Genomic DNA, 18,431 nt, shown 5'->3' on the forward strand with positions numbered 1-18,431 from the left:
TAAAATTGCAGCAATACAAAAAATGTATGCAGCATATGGAAAAATAAAACACTTCGGTAAGTATAGTAAACCAAATTACACTAGTACTTTGATGGAGAATATGAAGTTATCATATTGGAAAGTTTCATGCTGTTATATGCTTAGTCAACATGTGTGACTCGAATACACAATTGAAGCACAGACAACCTGGGGTCAATCTGAGGTCAACAGACACAGTTTGTTAAACTGTCATCTTCATCTAGGACACAGGTGTCAAAGTCAAGGCCCGCGGGCCAAATCTGGCCCGCCACATCATTTTTTTCGGCCCGCGAAAGCAAATCAAACTTGTTAAATTCCATGATGATTGCTAAAATCTAAGCCAAAATTTCATATTTTTGGATGTCAACCACAATAAAAGTCATTATACTTGACTTCAGATTTGAAAACAAGTTATTCATTAATTTGCTGTGTGCTCTATATGTAATATTTGAAGGGATTTAAACATTCTAATGAGTTCCCCAAATTCAGAACGGCCCTCGAGAGGAAACCATAACTACAATGTGGCCCACGGCAAAAATGACTTTGACACACCTGATCTATGAGATCTGGCCTTGGACAGAATTTAGGACTTGGGAAACTCCTTTATCGCCGAAGCAATTTACGACTTGAAACTCCTTCACAGGAAGAGCGCGTGAGCCAGGTTACAAATGTATCAGTTCATGGAAGAGACAATGTTTTCTTGCTTACAGCTGTTCGTGCTTAGAACTCAAGAGGTGTGGTATTCTAATCAAGAAAACTATGTTTTACTAATGTATCACTTCAATTTGCATATACTCTCAATAAATAGCTTGACAGAGGGCTGCAGAATTCAGGCGTGTGTCATGAATGGCTACGTCTCCTGCAGGCAGTAAAAAAGACAATCTTTCTGGGTTCGAGTCTTTGTCCACAGTGTCCGATCGAACATCTCTGACATACTTTTAGAATGTATTTATTAATTTGTATTTGGAATTAAAACCAGCTCTCAGCCGCCATCTTGTTGTTTACATGAACGTTAGCGAGCCGCCAAGTGGACCACATAATGGAAGCAAAATTTATGCCATGTTATATTCTCTACCTGAAGTGGCCATTACTTCAGTCAAGCACTTTCAACAACTACAATGACGTTTTGGATTATTATTATTATTATTATTATTTTCATTGTTTTATTTTGTGTGTGTTTCAGCTTTCTGCTGGTGTTCAGCTGCTTGGTGCTATCTGTCTTCTCCACTATACCCGAACATCAAGGGGTTGCCAACCAGGGTCTCTTCATACTGGTACACACACACACACGCACACGCACACGCATACCTTGAAGTTTTCCTCTTATACAATTGTTTAGATATCCTTCAAACAAAAGTTGAGTATGATGGAATGTTAAATAAAAAATTGAATAATAATAATAAGAAGAATCCATTTCATTGATAAGCGCCTTTCAAAACTCTCAAGGTCACTTTACAGTCACAGGATAAGTTTTCCTGTGGGCGAGCAGCGGCAGCCACACGCAAATAGATAGAAAGCAAGCTAGCTAGATGATAGATAGTAATAATAATAATAATACAATGCATCTACAAGCGCCCCTTAAAACTCTCAAGGACATAGCTAATAGATAGCTAATAGCTAGCTAGCTAGATAGCAAATAGGTAGCTAGGAAGGTAGCTAGCTAGATAGCTGGGGAGATAGATACATAGCTATCAGTCCTATAATAGCCTGTTTATTGTGAAAAAAAATAAAGATTACTTATGATTACATTTTTAGTCTTATAATAAATAAATAAAATATAGTCAATAATAAATTATTATTATTATTATTATATATTTTATTTGTTTATATATTTATTATACTGCTATATATTGTTTCTTCTATGATAAATCTATATATTTGTTTTATATAATATTAATTATTCTTTATTTATTTTATTAACATTTATTTAGTACTTATTTTTCAATATCCACATCCATATTTCGGTATGAATCCTGGTTAAGCCCAATTGCAAGATTAAAAGCTTAGTATCGCGGTAGAAACTGCTTCAAAAAACGCTTGAAGTTAACATTAAAAAAGGTGCGTCAAGTTCTCACACACACACACACACACACACACACACACACACACACACACACACACACACAATCTAGCGTGGTAATTGTTTGCAAAGCGCCGACTATGCAGCGCGGGGGATTCAGGTGCTGTCGAGAGCAGGAAATCTCAGACACCGTTCACTAATCTAATAGCCATCCCATAATAATCCTCCCCACTGGCTACCGTCACGTGACCTCTTAATGGCCGACGGTCTCACCTCCGGCTGGCCTTCATTGCATTCCCAAGCTCCTCCCAATAATAATAAATAATAATAATAATAATAATAATAATAATAATAATAATAATACATTTGATTTCGAAGCGCCTTTCAAAACTCTCAATGCCACTTTACAATCACAGGATCAGTTTTTCTGTGGGTGAGCAGCGGCAGCCACACGCGTCAACGTTCGCTTAACCCGAAAGTAACTCAAATAGATAGAAAGCTAGCTAGCTAGCTAATAGATATGATTGAGACTTGGTTCATTTTTCTGTCCTTGTGTCCCGTTGTGCAGGAGTTTGTGATGATTGTGGTGTTCGGCCTGGAGTACTTCATCAGGATCTGGGCGGCGGGCTGCTGTTGCCGATATCGCGGCTGGCAAGGACGCCTGCGTTTCGCCCGCAAGCCCTTCTGCGTCATCGGTTGGAGAATATTGGCAAATCCGCATTTGATCTCCCCTTGTCGGCTTTTTAAACATTTCCTCTTTTGTGCATTGTTCCTCGTCAGACTTCATCGTTTTCGTGGCGTCGCTAGCGGTGATCGCAGCGGGCACACAGGGTAACATCTTTGCTACGTCGGCGCTACGCAGCATGCGTTTTCTACAGATTCTACGCATGGTTCGCATGGACCGGCGGGGCGGCACTTGGAAGTTGCTGGGATCGGTCGTCTACGCTCACAGCAAGGTGACGCGATTTTCACTATGGTGTCTTTTTTTTTTTTAAGTCAGGCATTAAAGGACAACCGACGCCACCGGAAAAGTTGTTTCCATAATTTGTAAAATGGCTTCAAATGACTTCTACTGAGCATATTTTACAAAGATTCCACCGCATATAGCTATATTTTGCGTTTTAAGGCTCGCGCTGAATATTCCGGAAGTCTTGTTTTTGAGTTGGTGACGACTCCGTACGTGACGTCACTGAAGGAACGCCCCTGACCCAAAAAAGGACACATTGTAGCAGTCCTTCCATCACGTCAATGCATTTTGCTGTGCTAGTTTGGTCTGAAAACGTCATGTTGCACCAAAAACAGCCAGAAGAGGGCGTCCAAGCTCCATATAAGAAATTTATCAGCCTGTGGAAACGCAATACACTGTCATGTCTCCAAGAGGTCGCCATTTTCTGCCTCTTTTTGGGTGAGACATTTCCCCCCAATGTTGCCTCAAAATGGCACGGAAGGACTTCTTTAATCGATTGCAAACATGTATGCTTTCCTCTTCAGAACTATTTGAATCATATTCATAAGTGGATGTGTAACAAGAAAGCATATTCTCCGAATCTGAAGCCATTGTTTTGATTCTCCAGTAATGCAAGACGCGAACTGGGGGCGGGACTTTCTGAAAATGCCCAATTCGCAGCTCCATTTTTTTTGTTGCAGATTTTGTACACTTTAAGTCATTTTTATTGGTGTTTTGCATTTGACGAAAAATATCATCCTGCGTGTTTTGGCTATTTTAGATGCTATAAAACGTTTTTCTGATGTCAGTTAGGAAACAAAAAAGTGGTGTCGGTTGTCCTTTAAGATCTCCATCATGAACAGCGATGATACGATTATCCCATTGTCGGAAATTCCTAATGGCGACGTAATGAGATAAAAGCTGAAGAATAAGCGATGAGTGGCCATTTTGTGATGACCAAGGGCAAAGTCCACCGAAAGGCTCGTTTGTGCTGAGGCGGAGGAAAGCGCGGCGGAACGCCTCGACGTCGGAAAAAGTGATGAGCGTGGCGTTCCGCCCGGCCATGATGGATGGCCTTCGCTTACTGACTTCCTGTGACTCTCGCAGGAACTGATCACGGCGTGGTACATCGGCTTCCTGGTGCTCATCTTCGCTTCTTTCCTGGTCTACTTGGCCGAGAAGGACAATAGTGACTTCAGCAACTATGCAGACTCCCTCTGGTGGGGAATTGTGAGTAGCGTGCTCGCTTTTTGGGAGGTTGAATAATTCATTTGTCACAAAAGAGCGGCATCACAAGAGCCACATATATGTCATGTTGCCCTTAATGCGTAAGAAAAAGGAACAAGTATTGACTATGACTAGTTTAGTTTTAATTAAAAGTACATTCAAACAGTAAAATGTGAAATGAATTTATTAAGTGTACTGTAGTATATCATATTTTAAAAACCAAATGTCAATTCTGCGACTTTCTTTTTTTTGGGTGTATTATTTTTTGGGGTTCTTTTCTAATTAAATTGTGTGCAAAAAAAAATAAAAAAAAAATATATATATATATATATATATATATATTAAACTATTTCATCTATTATCTGTAATGAAATCAAAAAATATAGTATTTTTCAGGTAACATTTATTTATTTATTCATAATTCGTTTACAATGATGTATGTATTTATGCATGCATGTGTGTTATTCATTTATTTAATTATTTTATTTATGTATTTATTTATTTAGAATAATAATAATACATTTGATTTATAAGCGCCTTTCAAAACTCTCAAGGTCACTTTACAGTCACAGAATGACGTATGTGTGCATTGTTATTTTATTATTTTGTGTATTCATTATTTTATATATTTAGTAATTTTAGTCTTTCATTATTTATTTTTGTGTGTTTATTTTTTATATCTGTGTTCATTTCCTTAATGTAATACAGTGTGTATATATATTTTTATATATAGACACATATGACAAATATATACAATCCAAAAATAATGTTATTATATTTTCACATGATATTTATCTATCTGTTAATTTTTCTATTTATCTATTTATTTGTTTATTTATAACCATGCATTCATATATAAATGCATGTATTTTATTTATTGTGTGTGTTTGTTTTTGTGCATTTGTGTATTTATCTGTATATTTTTCTGTGTATTTATTCATTTATTTGTGCATTAATCTGTATTTTTTCTGTGCACTTTTCTATTTATTTATTTGTTTGTGTGTTTGTTTGTTTGTCTGTTTATGTCTTGACTGAATGTGCTGTTTGTATTTTCCAGATAACGTTGACCACCATCGGTTACGGCGACAAGATCCCTCGCACTTGGCAGGGTCGCCTGCTGGCAGCCGGCTTTGCTCTCTTGGGCGTCTCCTTCTTCGCCCTGCCCGCCGTCAGTGCCACTTATTATTATTATTATTCTCATCAATATTTATTATTTGATGGCTAAAGTCTTCCTATTTGTCTTTCTTCACTTTGTTTCCTTTTAGGGAATTTTGGGCTCAGGCTTTGCCTTGAAGGTTCAGGAGGAGCATCGCCAGAAGCATTTTGAGAAGCGACGCATGCCCGCCGCCAACCTCATCCAGGTACCATCTGCCAAATCCATCACGATAAACTCCGCCCACTTTTACTATATTGCGTGTAATATATGTCAACATGTGGACCAGGCGGCGTGGCGTCTCTACTCGACCGACGCCAAACACTCGTACCTGACGGCCACCTGGTACTTCTACGACAGCATGCTACCTTCCTTCAGGTAACGCTCGTCTTCTGCCATAGCTTGCTCGTCATCGATCGCGTATCTTTAGACGCATTTGTTCGACGGACGCGTGTTGCAGTGTTAGCCGCACGCGCGCACAAAAACACGCGCACACACAGGTACATATATACATATGCCATACATCCTTATCCCGCCGACTCGTGCTTTTAATGATCTCCTCCCTCATAACTGAATTATTTCCCGATGACATCACCTTTTGATTCTATTTTGATTTACTTTGTGACATTGTGCCTGCCCATTCATTTCAATCAAGGAGAGGAACCACAGAGAAGCACCAAATAAATAAATACATAAATAAATAAATAAATCAATACATCAATACCTAAATAAATATATAAATACATAATAATAATAAATAAATACATAAATAAATAAATACATCAATACCTAAATAAATATATAAATACATCATAATAATAAATAAATACATAAATAAATAAATAAATACATAAATACATACATAAATAAAATAAATACATACATACATAAACAAATAAATACATACATAAATAAATATATAAATAAATACATAATACATAATAAAAAAATACAAAATACATATATACATAATAATAAATAAATACATACATAAATAAATATATAAATAAATACATAAATAAATAAATAAATACATAATAAAAAAATACATAATACATATATACATAATAATAAATAAATACATTAGTAAATAAGTAAATACATAAATACATACAGAAATACATAATACATAAATACAATACATAATACATAAATACATAATAATAAATGAATACATAAATAAATAAATAAACACATGCACACATACATACAAAGGTAAATACACACACAAAGGTAATACACACGTACATAGGTAAATACACATTCATACATATGTACATACGTACGTACGTACGTACGTACATACATACACACACATACACACGCACACGCGCACACACACACACACACACACACACACACACACACACACACACACACACACACACACACACACACACACACACACACATGCATGCATATGTAAACAAATAAATAAATAAATACAGCTGTTGTTAAAGCGCAATCAATCTGTATTGTATTGTATTGTAAATATTCACTTGTGAATTCAATGACACGCAAAAAAAAAAACCTCAATAGATATAATTTTTTGTATTGATACTGGGAACCACCTAGTGACTCTTTGAGCAAATTAAGATTCCTTTTAATCATCAACATTGAGCATTTTGTGCTTCCACTGTGTGGTCTTCTCTGTTGTGCATCTCCTTTAGTGCACTAGGACCCTGATTTTGACCTTTTTTTGCCTGTTTTGCTTTTACCTTCTGCATTCCCTGTTGTGTGTGATTTTTTTTTATTTTTTTTAATTTATTTTAATTTTGTATCATTTTGTTGAATTTGTCATGTATTATGTTTATTTTGTGCACGTGGCCGTCAGAGAACTGACACTACTGTTCAGTCACCTCCAGCGGCAGCGGAATGCCGGCAAGAAGGCGCCGCCGCCGCCGCCGTACAGCGTCAACTACAACCACATGCCGCTGTCAGGGCTGAGGCCCTACAGCGCCCCCTATATGTCGGGGGACAGGTACGCAGCTCGCACCACTGCCCACTTGACAGAAACACACACACACACACACACTGGAGCTAGCTAGTGTGTTGTCGTGCGTCTAACAGCGAATTAATGCACTAACTGTGTTGTATGCGCTGCAAAAACTGAGCTAAAAATATAACATATAAATGTCCGATATAATAGCAAATGGGGCCAAAAAACAGTACAGTATGATTCCTTTTTTTGAGGTTTTATCACCGGTTTTACAGAAAGTAAGTTTCCGAAAAAAAATTGTACGTGTAGTAACATAGTAAATAAAGTACTTTGCTTAGTTTTGGGAGCATATACAGCACAATATATTTTACTTGATGGGAATTCTTGGTTGATAAAAAATAGTAGTAAAACAGAAGTTATGGCACCTCAGTTGCCCATATCTAGCTAGCTATGTAGCTAGATAGCTATATAGCTATCTGTCTGTCTATCTATCTACTTATTGATTTATCATTTTATTTTATTTATGATTAATCGATCTAGCTCGGTATCTAGCGATCTAGATAGCTAGCTATCTAGATAGCTAGCTGTCTAGCTATCTAGATGTCTAGCTAGTTGTCTAGCTACCTAGATAGCTAGCTAGATGTCTAGCTAGCTATATAACTATCTGTCTGTCTATCTACTTGATTTATCATTTTATTTTATTTATGATTAATCTATCTATCTTGCCATCTAGCTCGGTATCTAGCGATCTAGATAGCTAGTTATCTAGATAGCTAGACATCTAGCTAGCTGTAATCTATCTATCTAGCTATCCATCGAGTTCGCTATCTAGCTAGCTGTTCAGCTAGCTGTCTAGCTAGCTATCTAGCTAGATAAGTTGAATTGTGTGGGTGATATTTTGCTACAAGTGTAACTAGCATATTTCTTTTAGAGCAGTGCGCATATATATATATATTTTCTTTGTGTGAAATTGTTCTGCTCTATTGGCAGATTATTAAACCATAGTCATGAGTTCTTTATTATTATTTCTCCCCTTGTTCTTGAAGCCCACTTCCCCCCCCCCCCAGTGTATGACGCTGCTAAAAAGGGGAATTAAGGAATTTGAGATGTTCAATCTTAGTGCAGTTTTTGCAGTGACGCCGCATGTTTCCCATCTTTTTTGCGTTCCTTTTCATTCTCATCTTCCTAATCATTGTCCTCACCACTTTTCACTCTTCTGCCCCCCTTTTTTTGTTTCTCTTTGTGGCCACCATCATGACACCCATCCACCCAATTGCACACCTTCTTGTCCCCTCTCCTCAGGAGACCCGAAGAACCACGCAGGTTTGTGCTTCACGTCTTAATTTAAAGGCGGCGGTCTGGCATTGGCGCGTTGTGATTGCATAACATGATGTTGGTGAAAAATAGCCGCGGTTGTTTTTGCCGATGTTTGGTGGAATTGTTGTTGTTGACCTGCATGCTCACCACCTTCTGCTGGTGCACAAAACACAGACAACTCACCAAGCATCTACATTCTCTAAAAATTGCCCTTGTTGGACAAAAATATTAAATATGCCTGGAGAACAGATCTAATGCAAGATTTGAATTGAAAAAAAACAAACAGATTTTAAAAATGTGAAAAGTTAATAAAATTTAAAGGACAACAGACACCATTTTTTTTGTTTCCTAACTGACATCAGAAAAATGTTTTATAGCATCTAAAATAGCCAAAACATGCAGGCTGATATTTTTAGTCACATGCAAAAACCATCAATAAAAATGACTTAGTGTCCCAAAACTACTTCAAAATGACCTCGGAGTTGCCGAGTTTCAGAAGGTCCCGCCCCCTTCTTTGTGATGTCACGCCAGGATGGCTTGCCTTGCTCTAGAATTAAAACAATGGCTTCAGATTAGGAGAAGATGCCTTCTTATTACTCATCCAGTTATGAATAGGATTCAAATAGTTCCGAAGTGGAAAGCATAAATGTTTGCAATTGATTAAAGGAGTCCTCCCGTATCAATTCGAGATGTCAATGACAGAAGTGTAGCACCCAGAAAATGCACAAGATGGCGCCCAAGCTCCATTGGAAATGGGCTGATTTGTCTGCTGGGAATTTGTGTCAATTAGTATCAAATAGTAGTCTTGGTGCAACGCACAACGATTCACCATCACGTTATTTATGTGTTTTCCTTCTAATTTCACCATCAACACGGATCAACACGAAGTTTTGAGACCAAACAAAGTACCGCAAAATGCATTATGTGTCGCTTTCTTGGTCAGGGGCGTTCCCTCCGTGACGTCAGGAATCGTCACCAACTGAAAAACAAGACTTCCTGAATATTCACCACGAGTCTTAAAAGCTAAAATATAGCTATATGCGGTGGAATCTTTGTAAAATACGCTCAGTAGAAGTCATTTGAAGTGATTTTACACATTACGGACGCAACTTGTCCGGAGGTGTCGGTTGTCCTTTAAATATACAGGTCAGCTGTACCTAATGAAGTGGCTAATGACCCTATTTTCGGCAGTTTTAAGATAATTTGGAATATTGCGACTTCCCCAGTCCCTGACTTGCCACCTCACCTGCATCCTCCCCCACGCTTCCTCCACCCCCTTCCTCACCCACTCTGCCATGTGTGTCTTCTCCTCCAGTCAAGTCCTTGCAAAAAAGCGAGGTCTCTTCCGGATTCATGCCGGACGCAAGCAGAGGTATCCTTGCACACCACCACTTTTGACCTTTTGACCTCTTACCCGCCTTGCCTGTTGCACCTTGTTTTTGGCGGACCGGAGCTGTTAGTTACCCTTTGTAGTTAAAAAAAACGAAATTAAATGTTTTAATATATTCATCAAGTTGTCATATTAATTCTAAAAAAAAAAAATCAATCAAATTAACTCATTCACTGCCATTCACGAATTTATTTGGGAATTGAAAATGTGACGTAGAGCGCCATTCCTGAATTTGTTCGGGTTTTTTTTTCATGCTTGAGTGCTGATAAAGCGCTAGCCATGGCCTCTGGCAATGTTTTTTCTTTTCCACAAAGGGGCAGAATTTCCCTTTTTTTCCATGTTAGCGCTTTGCTCCAATCTCAGCTGTTGTTCAAGCGCTATGGAAACCAATATTGTATTGTATTTTGGACAGCCGCCCTCATTTCAAGCTCATATAACTCCAGACCCGTAAAATTTAGGAATTAACTGTTTTTTATGAAAGAAGAGAGTACGATTTTTGACGCTGTATTGAATGTTTATGTCGTCCTAAAACTCAATATTCTGTGGGTCCTGGAATTCAAGTGACAATGACAAAAACCCTGGTACTGGAGTAGAAACATTTTTGCACATGTCTGGCAGTGAATTAAGTTAATTTTGATGTGAAAATTGTGATTTTTTTTTTTTTTTCATATCACAAAAAGCAAATATTTGAACAGGGCTACATGACCTTTTTAAGGACCTACCTGCATTTGTGTGGCAATGTTGGAATTTTTGACTGACTTTCACAACCTCTTCAAGACAATTATACACACACATTCCTGTTTCAAAGTTTTTGTGAGGTCCGGATAACTCCAGATAAGGAGTGAGGACCACCGTTGCTGATAAGTTTAGAGAAGAACTAGTGTTACATTTAAACACTAAATGTCACTCCATTTCCCACTAAAACAAAGAAATAAAAAGTGGACTTTAAACGGAAATAACAGCTGGAGTGAGGTCCTCACCCCTGTAGTGAATTTGGTTAAAATATCGTTTTACTTTTTGTGGTATGAACTTTCTCCTCTCATTAAACACGCTCACACACACAGTGAGTAAAAAGTGTGTGTATCCAAGTGAAATGAAAATACACACCAAAAAATAATGTTAGGTCTATTCGTGAGGACCTTTCTGAAACTTTAACAGATGCATATACAGACCCTCTAGAAGCGTATGTCATAGTTTCATCCAGTATAATGCGTGCATCTGCGAAAATGTATGTTGCAAGTGGACGGATGCCTGTTGGCATTTACGGAATGTCACGAGTTAACATTTTTTGTTGATTCCCTATGATTTTTTTTTTATGAAAGCGTATGTTTGTGCTGGTTCATTTTTGGTGTATGCACTTTGAAGTGGATTTGAATGCTTAATCCCTTCTGCTATGCGATTAAGAGAGGGTGTTTTTTATTCTGTTGGGATTTTCCAGTTTCTGCTGAGTCATGTTGAAATCAATTGGGCACGGTGACTGTTTTTTTTTGGGGGGGGATGATGATGTGTGTTGGCTATGTTCCCATCGCTCCCAGTTTATTCATGATAATTAAACAAAATAATTGTGAAATGAAAGGAAGCTAAAAGATGATTTCGAATTATGTCATAAGAATTCATGGACAAAATATAATAAACATTAGTCTGTGATTCAGATATTTTTAGGCCAGCAGAGAAGCCCTTTAAAGGACAACCGACGCCTCCGGACAAGTTGTGCACATAATTTATAAAATCACTTCAAATGACTTCTACTGAGCGTATTTGACAAAGATCCCAGCGTATATAGCTATATTTTACCTTTTACGACTCGCGCTGAATATTCAGTAAGTCGTGTTTTCGAGTTGTTGACGATGCTTGACGTGACGTCACGGAGGGAACGCCCCTGACCGAGAAAGCGACACACAATGCATTTTGCGGTACTTTGTTTGGTCTGAAAACTTTGTTGATGGCGAAATTAGAAGGAAAACACATAAATAACGTGATGGTGAATCGTTGTGTGTTGCACCAAGACTACTATTTGATACTAGTTGACACAAATTCCCAGCAGACAAATCAGCCCATTTCCAACGGAGCTCGGGCGCCATCTTTTGCATTTTCTGGGCGCTACATTGGAGTCCAGACGCTTCAAAATAATTCAGAAGGACTTCTTTATTTGATTGCAAACATGTATGCTTTCCTCTTCAGAACTATTTGAATCATATTCATAACTGGATGAGTAACAAGAAAGCATCTTCTCCGAATCTGAAGCCATGGTTTTGATTCTCGAGCAAGGCGAAGACGTCCTGGCGTGATGTCACGAACAAGGGGGCGGGACCTTTGGAAACTGGCCACTTCCGGTTTCATTTTGAAGTCGTTTTTGGACACTTCAAGTCATTTTTATTGGTATTTTTCATTTCATTAAAAATATCAGCCTGCGTGTTTTGGGTATTTTAGATGCTATAAAACGTTTTTCACAAAAAATGGTGTTGATTGTCCTTTAACGAATGACTAAATAATGATATTATTGCTCGCATTAAGCATTTCCTGTTTGGAAGCCAACTTGCATCCTTGTTATTGTCAGCATGGACATCCCAATCCCGAAAGGTGGTAGTGTGGAGCACCAAAATGGAAAAACCAACGCTTACTTAATTTTTTTTCCCCCAATGTTGATCCCCAGCAGTAAACTCGGCTTCCGGGACCGCATCCGGATGAACAACTCCCGTTCGGCGCAGGTGATCCGGAACAAGGCACCGCCCCAAGCGCCCGCCCTGGCCGTGAGACACTCGCCCAGCCAGGAAAACGTCCCTGACGGCGCCAGTCCAGGGAAGGTGCAGAAGAGCTGGAGCTTCAATGACCGCACTCGCTTTCGGACGTCGTTGCGACTCAAAGCCAGGCCTCCCGTTGACGGTAGTGCCCGAATTAACGCCTCTTGCGATTCCGTCCGCGTACAAACTGATGGGAATGCGTCCCCAGTGGAAGGTCTGAGCGAGGACGGCGCGGACGACAGAGGCTACTGCGACGTTGCCATGGACGAAGTCATTCCCGCCGTCAAGACGCTCATACGAGCTGTCAGGTTAGTTGAATTAAAAAAAAAATCAACTTTGGAGGCTTCGCTAGCCCAACACAATACAAGAAAGGCCTTTAAACTGATTTCAGTTCTTGACCATAATCAGGTGTGAAAATGTGAGTGAAAAATGACAAAAACCTTGGCACTGGAGTGGACACATAGTCTGGCAGTGAGTGAGTTAAGATTCATATTTGAACATAGCGACATTCTGGTGTTGATGATGTCATCAAAAAATCATATCAAAGGGTAAAACAAAAAATTGAGCTTTAAACTAGATTCACTAGTTTAGATCTGATCCAGGTTGTGTGTGTTTACATTGGACAAATTTAGTTTGGATCCAGATCTTGGTTGTGTGTGTGTTTACATTGGACAAATTTAGTTTGGATCCAGATCTTGGTTGTGTGTGTGTTTACATTGGACACATTTCGTTTGGATCCAGAGAATATGCAGGTTGTGTGTGTTTACATTGGATACATTTCATTTGGATCCAGAGCTGATCCAGGTTTTGTGTGTGTTTACATTGGATAATTTTCGTTTGGATCCAGATCTGATCTATGTTGTGTGTGTGTGTGTTTACATTGGACACATTTCGTTTGGATCCAGAGCATATCCAGGTTGTGTGTGTTTACATTGGACACACTTTGTTTGGATCCAAATCTGATCCCAGTTGTGTTTTTACATTGGACATATTTCGTTTGGATCCAGATCTGATCCAGGTTGTGTGTGTTTACATCAGACACAATTCGTTTGGAATCTTTGGAAAATAGGCTCAGTAGAAGTCATTTGATGTGATTTTACAAATTATGGACTCAACTTGTCCTTTAAGAGGCGGGGCTTTTATTGTTTAATTGCGAGCGTTCGAGAGAGGGCGGGGCAGGAAGCTCCCAAACGCTTCTGTTTGCTCTTTGGAAGGATTTTCAAATTCCTTGTGGCCAAAAGGAAGTTCAAGGAGACGCTTCGTCCGTACGACGTAAAGGACGTCATCGAGCAGTATTCGGCGGGACACTTGGACATGCTAGGACGCATCAAGAGCCTGCAGATGCGGTAGGATGTGAGAATGTTCATCACGATCACCCCCAAAAAAAAAAAAAAAATGAGAAATTTCATGATGATGTGGACCAGGGTGGACCAGATCATCGGACGAGGCGCCGTCCAGGTTGATAAGAAGGCGCGACCAGAAAAAAGCGAGAAGACGCCGGCGGAACTGGAGTCTCTGGATGAGCTGAGCATGATGGGACGTGTGGTCAAAGTGGAGAAACAGGTACGCTGATTTTTTGTCATCGTTGCATCTGATCAAATTTTAATTGGTTACACTATTGTCACCATAATAATGGAATATAATATCGCGGGGGTGTCCACATTTTTGCAAAAGGGCCTGATTTTGTGTGTTAAAAATGTAGGGAAGGGCCAACCTTGGCGGATGTTCATTACATATAACTGCAAATAATTTTAATACATTTCAGCGAGCCATTTTGCTTTTTTACTTTAATTTCAGCTATCTTAAAGGACAACCGACACCAAAACATTTTATAGCATCTAAATTACCCAAAACACGCTGACTGATATTTTTAGTCAAATGCAAAACACCAATAAAAATGACTTAAAGTCTCCCAAAACGACTTTAAAATGACCAATCCAGTTATGAATATGATTCAAATAGTTCCGAAGAGGAAAGCATAAATGTTTGCAATCGATTAACGAAGTCCTTCCGTATCAATTCTAGCTGTCAAACTCCAATGTAGCGTCCCAGAAAGTGCACAAGATGGCGCCCAAGCTCCGTTGGAAATGGGCTGATTTGTCAACTAGTATCAAATAGTAGTCTTGGTGCAACACACAACGATTCACCGTCGCATTATTTATGTTTTCCTTCTAATTTTGCTATCAACACAAAGTTTTCAGACCAAACAAAGTACCCAAAATGCATTGCATCAGCATAACTAAACCTATGTTGCCTAAGCAGTCTGTTGTACGAACGATCCAAATTGAACCTCACCCCACCATGGCGGTTTAGTGAGGGATTTTGCCGGTTTATGAAAATAGCTTCTTTTTACTCTCCTTTCAAAGCATCTCTTTTCTTTCGCTAATATTTTAACCTCATTATCGTCAAATGAGCGGTTGCTAGCTTTTAGCTGCATATGTACTGCCGATTGAGGCCCACTAGTATTATCCCTGCGATGTTGATACGTGTCTTTTCTACAAAACACCCCAAACGTCCGCTCCGCTTTTCCTTTTTCCAGATTCAGTCCATCGAGAACAAGCTGGACCTTCTGCTCAACTTGTACTCGTCTTGCCTGAAAAAAGGCTCGTCGTCTCAGTTGACGCTGTCTTCGTTGCTACTGGACGCTGATCTGACGTCGGACTATCACAGCTCAACGGACCAAAGAGACCTCTTCCCTTCCGCTAATACCCTCTCACAGTCCGATAGCGCTACCTTGGAGTGCTAGCCACACTCTTTGAGGGTTTCTTTTTAGGGGGGGGTGGAGTGGGAGTGGAGGAACCCTCCAGAGGGCTCTGCTGCTGGTCCCAGAGCCACCCATGCACGTCTCTTGAGGATCAACACTAGCTTGCAAAATAGGAGTCCCACCCAATCCCTCAAGGTACCCTGAATGGAAATTGCACAGGTATGGTCTCAAGGGTATCAAAATAAAGGTACTTTTTTATTTTTTAACAAAGGTACCTTTTTTTTTAAAAGGACAACCGACGCCTCCGGACAAGTTGTGTCCATAATTTGTAAAATGACTTCAAATGACTTCTACTGAGCGTATTTTACGAAGATTCCATGTCATATAGATATATTTTACGTTTTAAGACTCGCGCTGAATATTCAGGAAGTCTTGTTTTCGAGTTGGTGACGATTCCTGACGTGACGTCACTGAGAGAACGCCCCTGACCGAGAAAGCGACACACAATGCATTTTAGGTACTTTGTTTGGTCTGAAAACTTTGTTGATGGCGAAATTAGAAGGAAAACACATAAATCACGCCATGGTGAATCGTTGTGTGTTGCACCAAGACTACTATTTGATACTAGTTGACACAAATTCCCAGCAGACAAATCAGCCCATTTCCAATGGAGCTCGGGCGCCATCTTGTGCATTTTCTGGGACGCGACATTGGAATTTGATAGCGAGAATTGATACGGAAGGACTCCTTTCATCAATTGCAAACATTTATGCTTTCCTCTTCAGAACTATTTGAATCATATTCATAACAAGAAAGCATCTTCTCCCAATCTGAAGCCATTGTTTTGATTCTAGAGCAAGGCAAGACGTCTTGGCGTGACGTCACGAACAAGGGGGCGGGACCTTCTGAAACTCGCCATCTCCGAGGTCATTTTGAAGTAGTTTTGGGACACTTTCACTCATTTTTAATTGGTTTTTTGCATTTGACTAAAAATATCAGACTACGCGTTTTGGGTATTTTAGATGCTATACAACGTTTTTCTGGTGTCAGTTAGGAAACAAAAAAAATGGTGTCGGTTGTCCTTTAAGCATACTGTGATGAATGTCAGGCTCTAAGCCCACATGCAAAAAAATGAAGAAAAAAAAACATCACTCCAATTTTTGGCCTCATGCACGCCGAAGCCATGTTTACGTATTTGCGGCATTATGCACGTGACCATGTTGCATGTGGTAGATGAAGTGGTGTCAAAGTCATCTTCCACCCGCGGGCCACGTTGTAGTTCCGGTTGTCCTCTCGGGGGGGCCGTTGTGAACCATTAGCAGGTTTCCTGTCCTCTACATATAACATCTAGAGTGAACAATAAATGAATGAATAAGTAGTTTTCAAATTTGAAGTCAAAAGTACTTACTGTTATTTTGGTTTAAATATGACAATTTGCCATTTTAGTTCGAATTTTAGCAAGCGTGGTGGAATTTCACAAGTTTAATTTGATTTCGCGGGCCGAATAAAGTGATATAGGGGGCCAAATTTGGCCCCCGGGCCTTGACTTTGACACCGGTGTGGTAGATAAAGGCCCCTCTAAGGACCTACGTGTCGATGTTATGTCTGGTAAAAATGAAGGAAATGTAAAAAAAAAAAATCTTAACAGATCAAGAAACACCAATTGATTTTTTTCCAATGGTGATTTGAGGCACACCTGCACTGTTTGGTTTTCGAGATCCATTAAAATAATTCTGCCATTACAACCATCATGTTGAGTCAATGAATACCTCGAGCATATTTCAGGAATCAAGGCAGGACTATTTTATTGGATCTCGTCATGTTATTATCGCACAGGTGTGCCTCAAGAATAGATTGGACATCACCGGGCATGGCGCAACTACCTCTAAGGCCACTGGGGGGCACTAAAAGCGTGTGAGAGCGAGTGATTGCCTGCCTGCCTGAAAACGTTTGCATGTCTTTCTCGCTTTCTTTTATTTTCCTGTTCTTTCTCTTTCTGTACGTTTTTTTTTGTTCATCACATAAACCAAACCCCCCCCCCCTCTCCCCCTTCCTCACTCGACATTCCAGCTTCACGCCCCCCCCCCCCCCCCCCCCCGAGTAGCGATCAGACACCTAAAGAAAGCAATAAAATGCTAAGCTAGCGATGCTAGGCTAACAGTCTTCCACCTTGGGGCGATGTAGCCGATGATGATGATGATGATGATGATGATGGTGTGCGTCTGCCGAGAGTAGTAATAGTTCACGTGACTAACTTATTAATTTATTTGTTTCAATAAAAGATCTTTAGACTGTATGTTGTCTAAGGTCTGTTTTCTTAAAATAACATGTTTGAAAAATGTTGTCAGTAAGACAGTGACCAAATGACACGAAATTCGCAACGTGTGTTCTTTGTGACCGGATCATCAAAATGGCTGTTTGGTTTATTTATTTATGTATTTATTTATTTATTTATTTCGTGTTTGTTTATGTATTTGTTTATTCATTTATTTTTATTTACCCATTTGTTTTTTTTATTTAGTTATTTTTTAGTTGTTTATTTGCTCCTTTGGTTATTTATTTATGTAGTTTTTATTTATTTATTTATTTATTTATTTAACCATTCACTATTTCTGTATTTATTTGTTAGTTTGTTTTATTCATTCTTTATTTATTTACTCATTTATTTACTTATTTGTTGTTTATTTACTCATGTAGTTATTTATTTATTTAGCTATTTGTTGAGTTATTTATTTATAGTCCTTTGTTTGTTTACTCATTCTTTATTTGTCTACTTGTTTATTTACCCACCGATTTGTTTATTTACCCATTGATTTAGTTATTAGTTTAGTTGTTTATTTACTCATGTAGTTATTTACCTCTTTGTTTATATATTACTTTATTTACTCATTTATTTGTTTGTTTATTTATTTATTCATTCACTATTTATGTCAGTATTTGTTAGTTTATTTTGTACATTCTTTATTTACTCATTTA

The 18,431-nt window shown here is 38.8% G+C and overlaps 1 protein-coding gene across 1 annotated transcript in view; it reads left to right on the forward strand.

Moving 5' to 3' along the window:
- Positions 1-17,745, forward strand: part of kcnq4 (potassium voltage-gated channel, KQT-like subfamily, member 4) — a 36,453-nt gene extending 18,708 nt beyond the window's left edge. Inside the window, 15 exon segments of the mRNA XM_089022911.1 lie at positions 1,202-1,292; positions 2,607-2,733; positions 2,819-2,994; positions 4,092-4,214; positions 5,269-5,379; positions 5,477-5,572; positions 5,654-5,742; positions 7,199-7,345; positions 8,606-8,626; positions 9,936-9,992; positions 12,664-12,893; positions 12,960-13,059; positions 13,966-14,097; positions 14,176-14,314; positions 15,291-17,745. Coding sequence (XP_088879037.1) covers positions 1,202-1,292; positions 2,607-2,733; positions 2,819-2,994; positions 4,092-4,214; positions 5,269-5,379; positions 5,477-5,572; positions 5,654-5,742; positions 7,199-7,345; positions 8,606-8,626; positions 9,936-9,992; positions 12,664-12,893; positions 12,960-13,059; positions 13,966-14,097; positions 14,176-14,314; positions 15,291-15,497 — 1,846 coding nt within the window. The 3' untranslated portion in view covers positions 15,498-17,745.
- The last annotated feature ends 686 nt before the right edge of the window (positions 17,746-18,431 follow it).

The sequence above is a fragment of the Hippocampus bargibanti genome, linkage group LG20 (genome assembly GCF_051943395.1).
Source record: "Hippocampus bargibanti isolate YZ-2025 linkage group LG20, ASM5194339v1, whole genome shotgun sequence".
In the NCBI taxonomy this organism is placed as follows: Eukaryota; Metazoa; Chordata; class Actinopteri; order Syngnathiformes; family Syngnathidae; genus Hippocampus; species Hippocampus bargibanti.